We start from the raw sequence: 12567 nt of genomic DNA on the forward strand, positions 1-12567 counted from the left end.
TTTAAGCAAAACAGTTTCATTTTTATGGAACTGGAAACAGATAAAACGCTACGAACTAAGCTGGGTGATCAGCCCACGACAAAGCTCCGAACCCTCATATCCAAGACGAGTTCTCAAATATAAAGGATCCTAGGAACACTTTGGCCTTATATAAACATCATGATCCCCGCTACAGATTTTTGTAAATAAAAAGGTGACCGGCGCCTTAGTCATAAAAACATTTTTCAACCAATTCCCCTTTTAAAACAGATAATTCAAATCATTTTAAAACTATAAATCATTGTTGCAAGACAGCTTTGGAATTCTACTATAACAAGTATTCTCTCAAGGGAATGATAATTCATAAAGAAAGATAATTGGAACTATTTATGACATGACTGGAAAATAGCTATTGAGGGTTAAGTGTTTAGGTTCATATAACAACCAAGTTAAGTGGTCTATTAGGTGAAGAATACTTCTCGTTTGTTAACATTGAAGAATTCAAGGTATCAGTTCTTAGTGTTATAGTAAGCTTATAACAGAGTTCTAGAGAATCAAGTTTATAGGGGAGAAATATGATAGGTTAAAGCATCAAAGGTTATACAATTTCTTCGTTTATAACAATCTAGAATACTTGGCAACTAGTAGAGTTTTAAACTTTGATTTCAATGATAAACAAAATTTCAATATTCTAAAAATCAAGTATCAAATCATGGCATCAAAATCTTTAACCAAGTTGGTTGGATAATATACTTGCCTTAAGAAACGTGTAACACAGCTTCAAGTTTAGGGTTGGTCCGCGATTGGCTCTTTTCCTGCTCCCCTACTTGGACCTATAAATAGTTATAAAAAATGTGTCATTATTCGATTTCATCTCTACCCATTCGCGATTAAAAAAAAAATCATACTTTACACTCTATACAAATATTAAGATAATAGTATATAATATTATATAATCAAATAAGAATTAAATGAAACAAGGAAATAATAATTAAATAAATAATGTATATATAATATACAACAACCACATAATATATTATTTACACATAACATATAAACAAGAATCTCACATATGCATATATACAGATATCATACATCTAACACATAAAATTATTGTCTAATTTACAGTTATTTCTCAGTCACATAAACTGCCGGACAGCCACTGAAAGATTAGCAATTTACTAACATTAGGCTATCTCAATATCAAATGAAAATCAATCAAGAAAGGTAGGATATTCAAAGAGCTTTCTAACCATATAAGGTATGAAAAAATTGATCAAGTAACGAAACGGGAATTTAAAGTTTAAGTCAACTATTTAACACCATTCAGCAGCAAGTATCTCAATTACTTCAGTTTATAGCATGATATATCAAGTCTTTTCTCTAAGAAATATGAACAGAAACTATCATAAGTGGAATTATCTAGTCAATCCAAAAAGATTCATCATTTTATCATTTCTCGAACTTGCACAATATCTCATTTAGCAAAACAGGGCAGACTTGGACAGTTTTGACATATCTAGCTAATCCAATTTTTATAAAATACAAAACGACCTCAAATCATGATATTAAAAGAATACAAACCAAAGACTAATCACATAACCACATTATAAAAACAACAAAAGCAGATTTGGACATGTGGTTATTAAGTTATGCATTTTTGACAATGAAGTACACAACAGAATTGCAACTATAGAAGGGAGGTTGACACTATTAGCTTACAAAATTCATAACTTTAATTATACATATCCAAATCAAGTAATTTTTCTTGGTAATCACAGAAGTCTCTACATAGCATCTAGTTACAGAGGTTCTGATATTTTACAACTACTCTCAACATGCTTAATTAGTATCCAAAACAGAAAAAAAAAATTCAGCTTCCAGAATTTTAAACTAGTTCATACAATAAAATCATATAACTTTAGTTTTACTAAACGAAATCTCAAATTTATTTTTCCCACTTAAACTACACTTCAAGGCACTTACAAAATCAGTAATTTACACACTAACCAACAACAATTTCACACCATTCTTAAGCATATCAAAACAGGGCAGGTTTGTCCTAGCAGCATGGTATCACAAATTGACTCTTAAGCATCACCAAAAATTGACTATTAAGGCTGAAAGGATATCTTCGATATAAATTTATTTATATTTGTTTTGGTATTTGTGATAAATATTAAATTTAAATTCACTTAGTAATCCTCCCAATAGGTCATTGATTTAATTGATTAATCAAAGGTTAAAGAGTTATTTTTGGCAAGTCATTTTAAAATACTTGTTTATTCCTTCGTACTAAAAATACATTTATTTTTAAAGGAATATTTCTGTTTCGCAATATGCGTGTTGAGGAATCGTAAGATATGATGTCCTTCATCTTCCTATTGCAACATTAAAACACATGAAGCTCGAAAAAGGATTATCTTTATGTGATATTCTTTAGACCACTCATGTGACATTAAAACAAAAATCTCATTTAAAGTAATTTATTCCATGTTTAAATGTTTTATTATCATTCGGAATAAATTATTTTACATCTTTTAAAATCATAAATCCTTTGATCTTCAATGATTTAATTTTTCTAAATCAAGGATTTATCTTTTCCATATTAATATTGGTCTTGAAAAATATTAATATCAATTTTAAATATACCTTTGGAATATTTTCTCCCGGTCTCTCAAATTCTTTATTTTTCGGAGAAAAATATTCACAATACTTAGAAAGGCTTTTCAATGTATCAAAATCATGATTTATCATGAACACTTTATCTCTAAGTATTTTGGTATCAAAATATTCGTCAAAAGGTCTTCTCGAGTATTTAAAAGACGAATTGTCTCGGTTTCTCTTAAACCAGTTTAAATCTTAGAAAATCGGTTTAAATACTTTAAAATAGTTCCCAACCCACCAAAGTATTTTATCTTTATGGGAATATATTTTAAGTATTTATTCAAGTTTTAAGTTTGGCCTAAATCTCTCTTCGGATATTTCAAAAGAATTGTCGTATTTTATTCGAAACCCGAAAGGCTGATTTAATCGGTTTAAATCCAAATAAAATACTTCCACTTGCCAACTTGACTTGAAACTTGAGATTAGCCAGTTATATATTATTTTTAATGCATGGTAAAATTTTCGGAATTTTTCGAGAACTTTCATTTTTCTGCGTTTTCTAGCTGTCTGTCCGAACTTCGGCTGAACGTTTGACCAAGCTAGGGTTGACCAAAAATCACCAAAATTTCCAGAGTGCCATTTTCCAATATTCTAAGATTTATCATAATTTTTCTGGAATTTATTTCGCACGTTCGAAAAATCACATTATTTAAGTGTAACGGATTTATTACCGTTATCTCGATTTGCGTGCAACTTCTAGAAGCTTTTTAAAGTGCTGAGAATTCAAAAGGAAGGTGCTAGGTGGCTTCCTTAATTGAGCACATGGGATAATGGAAGTACTTGGTGGCCAAGGTTTGCTTGTGTCATGGATGACTTCATCTTTTGCTTATGTCATGCATGACATCATCCCCCACCATTTGCCTATAAATACCAAGCATTCCCCCACCCATTTTCTTCAAGCTAAGAGCCAAATATATGCTGAGATTTTGAAGTGAAAATACTCTCCCAAAGTTTATTCAAGCACCCACCATATTTACTTCATCTTTAAAACCTTCGATTCTTCATATACTTCGTTATATACACAAGGTTTTAAACCCCGAGGCTTCGTACCACCCAACCTAGCCAAATCTCGCTTAGCTCATTTTCATACCACTCTTTTTGTCCTCCCGAAGGGCTCTCCAAAGTTCGTGTGCAAAGCCAAAATCCGGTCGAACCTCCGACGAATTCTTCCGGCGAACTTTTTGTAAGTAGTTATTTTAGCTTCGTTTTACTCGTGTCTTAACCGACCATTTTTAACAAAGGGCTTTTGAACAAAAATATTCTCTTCATCTTTAAAGCTCTCCTTGTTTACAAAACTCACGAGTTAGCCACTCGTTATATATTTGTGCGTGTGTTTTGTCCCGGAACCTAACTCGTATCCTTTGAGATTTCCTCACCAAACTTTGGAGGGATCTTTGCCTTGGCACGGAAAGCCGGATATAAGGCCAAAGGTAATAAGTTAGTTATTGTTGTGCGTGCTATCTGTGCTTAACTGTTATATCCCTACGCCCAACATGCCCTTTCTCGTTTGGTGAACGTTTCCATATGTGCGGTGCTTCGTGGAAATACTAACCTTACGAGTTACGTGGTTCCCGATCCCGTGTGTGTGAGTGTGATTATCGACTGCGTCTTATATCTATAAATCACTCCACACTAATTAATATAACTCTCGTAGCGTGCCCTTACGTGGCTTGCTCAGGTTATTAAAATCAATCCGATTTAAAATCAACTATTTATATTTTCCGCGCAATATAAATTGTTGGACTAATCACCGTTAGATTTGTTATAATTGACGAACCTTATACCTGACCGTGATTATTGGACTGATTTAGCGGACTAAAAATCTTATTAAAACAAGGATATATTTTTGTAGATATTGTGTTCTAACTTTTGCAGTGAGGTGAAGTGAAGTGAGGTGATCTTCGTTCTAAGACCCAAGTCCTTGACGTATTGACGGGGAGTTAATAGTCATTGCACCGTGAAGAAGAGGAAAGACCCAAGATCTAATACCTAAGATCCAAGACCGGCAAAAGGTGTAGAAGTACAAAGACTACACAAGGTTCTACATCGACTTTGAGGAAGTAACGGGGAGTTACGTTCCGAGACAAGCTTTGTAGGTGTTTTTACATTTATAGTGAGGAGGTAACGGGAAGTTGCGCTCCAAGATATATATTTGTAAAGGCTTTTCCGCCTACTTTAAAGGAGTATCTTTATAGTAGAGAAAATCTTGAGTCCGGGGAGGAGCTCGGGGACTGGACTAGGGGTGAGTGGACTCCATCGGTTGAGTTAGCCACCGCGAACCAGGATAAAATCCCTCGTGTGGTATTTTTCTTTCCTTGCTTTTTGCTTCCGCATTTACAACTGCCATTACTCTAGATACAAGCTTTTAAAAAGGGGATAAACTTTTTAAAACGCCATAAAGTTTTTTAAACTGGTGATTAAGCTATTCAACCCCCCCTTCTAGCTTAATTATCCTTATATACGGACCTAACAGTTGGTATCAGAGCAGTTGCTTTTATTTGTGCTATTTGATTTTTAAGCACTACAAAAAGTAGATCCGATATGGCTTTTATCAATGCCATCGGTTGTAGTGAAGGTCTCTCAAATTCTAGACCTCCTTTATTTGATGGCACGAACTTTGCCACATGGAAAACAAGATTTCGCATTTATGCTAGAAGTCAAGGTGTCAAAGTTTGGATGGCCATAGAAGATGGTACAATTATTCCGACTAAAATAGTCGACGATATTACTATCGAAAAGAAAGTAAGTGAATATACTCACGATGAGGAAGATAGAATGAATATCGCCGCTAAAGCGGAAATGGTTCTCACAAGTGCACTTGCAGAAAAAGAATATAAACGAGTAAACAATTGCAAGTCCGCACAAGAAATGTGGAACAAGTTAGTAGTAACCTATGAAGGAACTACCGACATTAAAGATTCTCGAATGGATACTTTGATCCAAGAATACGAGAACTTCAAACTCCAAGATGGAGAAAATATCATCGACATGGAAACAAGATTTACTCGTATTGTCGATGAATTAGCTCAACTCGGAAAGAACTATACTCGAAATGAGAAGAATCGTAGGGTTCTTAAATCTTTACCTCCGAGTTGGAAAGTTAAAGTTACAACTATCAAAGAGATGCACAATCTCAATGATTACCACATCGATAACTTATTCAGAAATCTTCGTGCTTACGAAGAAGATAATGTTCCGGATATTGTCGTTCCTAAAGTGGAAGACAAAAAGAAAAATATGGCTTTAAAGTCCATATTAATCGATGAGGATGAAAACGACGAGGAGTTGAATGAAGAACTCCAAAATCTCGACGAAAGCGAGATCGCTCTCTTAACGAGACAACTTCGTCGTGTACTTCGAAGTAAAGCTCAAAGGTATGGAAAAGGCTTCCTTAAATCGAATAATCAACAAAGAGTTTTTAACTCTAATGGAAGGCCTAATTACTCTCCAAACTATACTCCAAATTATAAGAGTAATTATCCTACTACGGGCTATAACAAAGGCAAAGTCAATCAAAGCCCTAATGCTTATAATCATGCCAATAACAACCATACTTACACTCCTCCTAAACCAAAAGAACAAAATGCGGAGGAAGCACAGGATGTGTGTTTCGAGTGTAAGCAACCCGACCACTTTAAACGGGAATGTCCTAAACTTTCCAAAGGAAGGATTCTCGTGGCCGAAAATGGTTGGGATTTAAGTGAAGATGAAGAGATCTCGGAAACTAATGAAGAAGTGGTCAACTTGTGCTTGATGGCTCTCGAGGATGATTCTTCGTCATCGGATGTCTCCACTTCAAATGATGAGGTAAGTTCTCGATCTAAAGTTTTACATAACTTACATCTCTTTAGTGAATCTTCATTGCATTTATTGGATTTGAGTAAAAGTGATTTGATTGATTTGGTGGTTGAAATAAATAAAATAAGTATTAGTGCTAATCAACGTACTCTCTCACTATGGTCCGAGAAGGAAAACATTGAAAAGATGAATAAAACTCAAGAAGAAGAGTTATCTCGGATTAAGGATTTAAATCTTAAAAATGAGGAAGAAATCTCATCTCTTTGTGAACAAAATGATATCTTGAAAAATGAGCATAATAAGAGTAGAGATATTATTATGAGATTGGAAGTTGAAAATGTTTCCTTAGTTCTACAAACCGAGGAATTAGAAAATGAGAAGCTACAATTAAATAGAGATAATACTAAGCTTCATATTGACTTGTTGAATTTGAAAATCCAAAATGAGTCATTAACTCAAGAAAAATCAACTTCGGTTTCTCAAAAAGATAACCTTGAATTAGTTCATGCCTTGAAAGAAAAAGACAAGATATTTGAGTTAGAAACACAAAAGTTGAAGGATGAACACTCCAAGATTTTAGCTCATGTTTTAGATCAAGAAAGGATTCTTAATGATAAATTAAATGTCTTGATCAAGGAAAATGAAAATCTTGAAGTTGTAGTTCAAAGGTTCACTAAGGGTAATAAGATGTTAGATAGAATGGTACATTCTAAGATATCATATAATCATGAAGGATTAGGATATGATAAAAATGCTGAACCTAAAAAGTTTGTACAAGACAAGAAACAAACTACCTTTGTTCCCGCTTCACCTAGATATAAATGTTCATATTGCAATAAAGATGGACATACGGTTGAATATTGTAAAATCAAGAATGGTGAGATTAAAGGGAAGTATGTATGGGTTCGTAAAGGAACAAAACCATATCATAAGGTTGATCAAAAAGTGAGAAATAAAAACGTTGATAACACTCAAAGACAACCACAGTTTAGTTATGTTCAACAACCTATTTCGTATCAACATAGAAACACAAGGTATAATTCAAATGGACAAACTTCTAGAAGTCGTTCTATTCCTAGTCAACATTTCTATCCACAGAATACCATGTTTTATCCAAATGATAGAAATAACATGTATCAAGGTGTAAACTTTCAAAGAAACAATCCTTTAAGAAACACAAGATACTATGACTATTCTAGGAATGTTGCATCTAGAAACTCCTATGTGCCTAATCATGATTATGCTATGCCTAGTTTCTATCATGCGAACTCGAATGCTTATAATGATACACTAACCCGAGGACCCTTAAGACGAAAGGGTACCTATAAATTTAATTGATTTGTTTTGTAGGTGTGCCTTGTTACTAAGCATGATATGTGGTACCTTGATAGTGGTTGTTCAAGACACATGACGGGTAATAAGTCTCTCTTGAATGGCATTAGAAAGGTTGCCGCTGGAAGTGTCACGTTTGGAGATAGTAGCAAGGGTAGTATCATTGGTATTGGAGATATTGGTAATGAACATTTCAAGATTGCTAACGTACAACTAGTTACGGGACTTAAGTATAATCTTCTCTCCATTAGTCAACTTTGTGATAATGGATAAAAGGTAATTTTCTATCCTACTCATTGTTCTATTTTAAATGAGGATGGAAAATTGATGCTTACTTGTCCTCGTAGCAAAAATGTGTACACTTGTGATATTAGCAAACATTCTAATGTATGTCTATTTTCTACTCTTGATGATCCATGGTTGTGGCATCGTAGATTAGGACATGCGAACATGAAACTAATTAAAAGTATTTCAACTAATGATCATCTAAGGGGTATACCAAAGTTAAACTTTAAAAAGGATCATATTTGTGAGGCTTGTGAAATAGGAAAGCAAATTCGAGCATCTCACAAAGCTAAGTTTATGGTATCTACCTCTAGACCTGTCGAACTATTACATATGGATTTAATTAGACCGGTTCCGGTACAAAGTCTTGGAGGTTGTTCTTATACCTTGGTCATTGTTGATGATTTTTCACGATATACGTGGACAGAATTTCTCAAAGCTAAAAGCGATGCTTTTGAATCATTCTCTTCTTTATGCAAAAAGATTCAAAATCAACAAAATAATACCATTGTCTATATAAGGACTGACCATGGTAAGGAATTTGAGAATTCTAGTTTTACTACGTTTTGTGAGTCTAATGGAATTACACATAACTTTTCTGCACCTTATACTCCTCAATCTAATGGAGTTGTAGAAAGGAAAAATAGGACTTTACAAGAAATGGCAAGTACTATGCTTAATGAATATCGTCGTCCTAAATATTTTTGGGCCGAAGCTATGTCTACCGCTTGTCATATCTTAAATCGAGTATTATTACGCCCTATGACTCAAAAGACTCCCTATGAATTGTATTATGGTAAAACTCCTAAAGTTAGTTATTTTAGAGTTTTCGGGAGCAAATGCTTTATTTTAAATTCTAAAGAATACCTTACAAAGTTTGATCCTAAATCAAATGAAGGTATATTTCTTGGTTACTCTACCAATAGTAAAGCATATCGTGTATTTAATCTTAAAACTCTTGTGGTGGAAGAATCTATGAATGTTGCTTTTGATGAATCAAAACCACCCTCGAAGTATATTGATCTTGTGGATAAAGAAGATGCCGAACAAGATGGTGTCGAAGATGTTATCCGTCAATTCGAAAATATGGATACAGGAATTTCCCCTCCTAATAATCCATTAGAATTGTTACAAACCGATGAAGAACTTCCTAAAGAAATCCCGGTTATTAGAAGTCATCCTTTGGATAATGTTTTAGGGGATTTGACTAAAGGAGTTCAAACTCGGTCACAAGTTCAAAATGTTGTAAATCATCTTAGTTTTCTTTCGCAAATTGAGCCTAAAACTGCTAAAGAGGCTTTGCTTGACGAGGATTGGATATCCGCAATGCAAGATGAATTAACACAATTTTCTCGTAGCAAAGTATGGGAACTCGTTCCACTACCCGAAAATACTTCCGTAATTGGAACTAAATGGGTATTTAGAAATAATTAGATGAGAATGGAATGGTTGTTCGAAACAAAGCACGTTTAGTGGCTCAAGGATATACTCAAATGGAAGGTATTGATTTTGATGAAACTTATGCACCCGTAGCTAGAATCGAGTCTATTCGTATGTTTTTAGCTTTTGCGTGTCATAAGGATTTCAAAGTATATCAAATGGATGTTAAATCTGCATTCTTAAACGGGATATTAGAAGAAGAAGTTTATGTTAAACAACCTCCCGGTTTTGAAGATGCAACTAATCCCGAGTATGTATACAAGCTATATAAGGCTTTATACGGATTAAAACAAGCTCCGAGAGCTTGGTATGAAAGGCTTAGTAAGTTCCTATTAGAGAATAATTTTAAGATGGGAACGGCCGACAAAACTCTATTTACGCGACAAGAAAAAGATGATATACTACTTGTCCAAATTTACGTAGATGACATTATTTTTGGATCAACAAATAATGATCTATGTAAAGAATTCTCTGAAAATATGAGTAAAGAATTCGAGATGAGTATGATGGGTGAATTAAATTTCTTTTTGGGTTTGCAAATTAGGCAATCCGATGAGGGCATTCATATTTCTCAATCTAAATATTGCAAAGAAATGCTCAAGAAATTTGAAATGGAAAATGCTAGACCCATATCATCTCCTATGTCTACTTCCGATAAATTAACGGAAGATCCTAAAGGGATTCCTGTCGACACTAAGAAATATCGGGGAATGATTGGAAGTTTATTATATATTACTGCAAGTAGACCCGATATTCAATATAGTGTTTGTAAGTGCGCTAGATTCCAAGTTGCACCAAAGGAATCTCATCTATCTGCTGTTAAAAGAATTTTACGATACTTAAAAGGCACTGTTGATCTAGGCTTTTGGTATCCAAAAGGAGTACCTTTTGATCTAGTATGTTTTTCTGATTCTGATTATGCCGAACACTTGGTTGATAGAAAAAGTACTAGTGGTACGTGTCAATTTCTTGGTGGATGTTTAGTTTCGTGGTTTTCAAAGAAACAAAATTCCGTATCTATTTCTACCACTGAAGCTGAATATATTGCCGCCGCAAAATGTTGTGCACAAATATTATGGATGAAGCAAACATTAGCGGATTACAATGTTAAATTTGATGTTATATCTATTTTATGCGATAACACGAGTGCAATTGATTTAAGTAAAAATCCCATGTTACATTCAAGATCTAAGCATATATATAAGACATCACTTTTTACGTGATCATGTCAATAAAGGCGACATAAAAATGACTCATATTGAAACTGAGTATAATATCGCAGACATTTTCACAAAGCCTTTAGGTTCCGAAAGATTCGCTAAACTCCGATTGGATTTAGGAATGCTGGAACACAATAAGTAATATTTTGGCCTATTATTCATTAAATATTCTTGGTAGAATATTTATCATGTTTTTAGTCATCTTACGTGTAAGAAATATTGTCAATTAATTTTCTTGTGTGCACTCTGAAAATTCAGATTTGTCAATAAAGAAATTTATTGATCGGATGTTCATGAGCTATCACTAGAGAATTTTAAGTATTGATGATCATTCTTAGGCGAGCGAATATTTTTGATTTATCAAAAATGTTTTTAAGATACTAATTATATGGCATTTGTTCTATTTATAAAAGAACTATCTTTTGCCAAAATATTTACTTTTTAATCATACCATATTCAATGAATATATTTATCCAGATATTCAATTATTTATTTCAAGTGGATAAATATTTTTTTTAATATATGGGAAGGAGTATTAATATTATTTTTGCTAGCAAGATTATCCAATAATATTTTTATTTTTTCGAAAATTGGATAAATCTGTACTATAAGCAAAATATTAATTATTCCAGTAACTAATGATCTTTAGATATTTAGGATTAATATCTATAGATTATCGCTTTTTATAATATTTTATCCAGTATTTTCTTCAAAATATATCATTCTTCAAAATTGGATAATTTATTACAATAAGAGGATAATTTATTATTTATTGATATTTCGTTAGTTATATTATTTTATCCCGAATACTTTCAAATATATATTTTTTTCGAAATCGGGTGAAATAATTTCTTTTCGAGCTATAAATTAATTTCTTCAATATTTCAAATTTATTAAAACCAAAGCCCAGGTGTTTTAAATTTGATCCAAGCCATTTGTAGCCCAAATCTTATTTTCTCAGTCCTAGTGTGTACCAACCCAGCCCAAATTAAGTAAAACCCAGCTCAAAATTGCTTAAACCCGGCCCAGCTTCTATTTTTTAATCTCAGCCGTACCTTTTAACCCTAACAGATCCTGGCCGTTGTAATAGGTTTATATATATACTATACAGTAACTTCACTGTAGGCATATCTCTCTCGCCTCCTCTTCGTTTTCTCTCGGCTGCTCTCGTCTTCTCGAGGGTTCTCTAGAGAATTCGCGAGCCTCCGACTAGAAACTCATGGCGATTCCCTTCTATTTCTCAAACACTTCTTGATTCTACACACATCTTGAGTCTTATATTTAGTTTCGTAAGACTCTCGAAGGGCTTGGGTAAGAAAGATTTGATTCTCGACCACTGAAACTCATCGTCGTCTTAATTGATGATGGGTAAAGGTCTGAATCGCACATTTGTGGATAAATCCACACCGGTTGTCTTGATTTCATCTGTTTTGATGAAACCCTAATTTCAAGGGTTTGATTTTCGATGAATACTAACACGAATTCGAGTTGTTTTTGTGCAGAAACGATGAATCGAAGACTATGCTGCTAATCCCTCTCTGTTTTGCAGATTTTGTGATTTAGGGTTTTCGAACCCTAAGTCGACGAGTGTCGATTCTGGCGATTAATGGAGCTCTCTTGGCTCATACCTGACTGTAAAAAGCTTTGTACACCTCTCGGGTGCGATTCAATCGCAAGTGAGAGTTAGGGTTTTAAAACCCTAACTCGAACTCGAATGGTTTACGAGTTCTTTGAGTGAGGGATGGACTGATATAGGTCTCGTTGTGGTTCTACAAGCTAACTTCTTGTTTTGCAGAATATCGGATTTTGAGTTTTTCAAACTCTAGTCAAAGGTGGGCTAAATCCT

At 33.7% G+C, this 12567-nt stretch overlaps 1 protein-coding gene across 1 annotated transcript; it reads left to right on the plus strand.

Moving 5' to 3' along the window:
• The first annotated feature begins 3225 nt into the window (after positions 1-3225).
• On the plus strand, positions 3226-8302 carry LOC135150242 (uncharacterized). The gene is made up of 2 exons (XM_064086386.1): positions 3226-4076; positions 4522-8302. Exon 2 carries the CDS (start codon positions 5188-5190, stop codon positions 7780-7782), a length of 2595 nt encoding a protein of 864 aa, XP_063942456.1. The 5' UTR covers positions 3226-4076; positions 4522-5187; the 3' UTR covers positions 7783-8302.
• Positions 8303-12567: the final 4265 nt, after the last annotated feature.

The sequence above is a fragment of the Daucus carota genome, chromosome 2 (assembly GCF_001625215.2).
Source record: "Daucus carota subsp. sativus chromosome 2, DH1 v3.0, whole genome shotgun sequence".
Classification (NCBI taxonomy): Eukaryota; Viridiplantae; Streptophyta; class Magnoliopsida; order Apiales; family Apiaceae; genus Daucus; species Daucus carota.

Bases quoted from the DNA above. Each gene is read 5' to 3' on its own strand.
- LOC135150242 (XM_064086386.1), top strand. From the start codon at position 5,188: ATGGCTTTTATCAATGCCATCGGTTGTAGTGAAGGTCTCTCAAATTCT.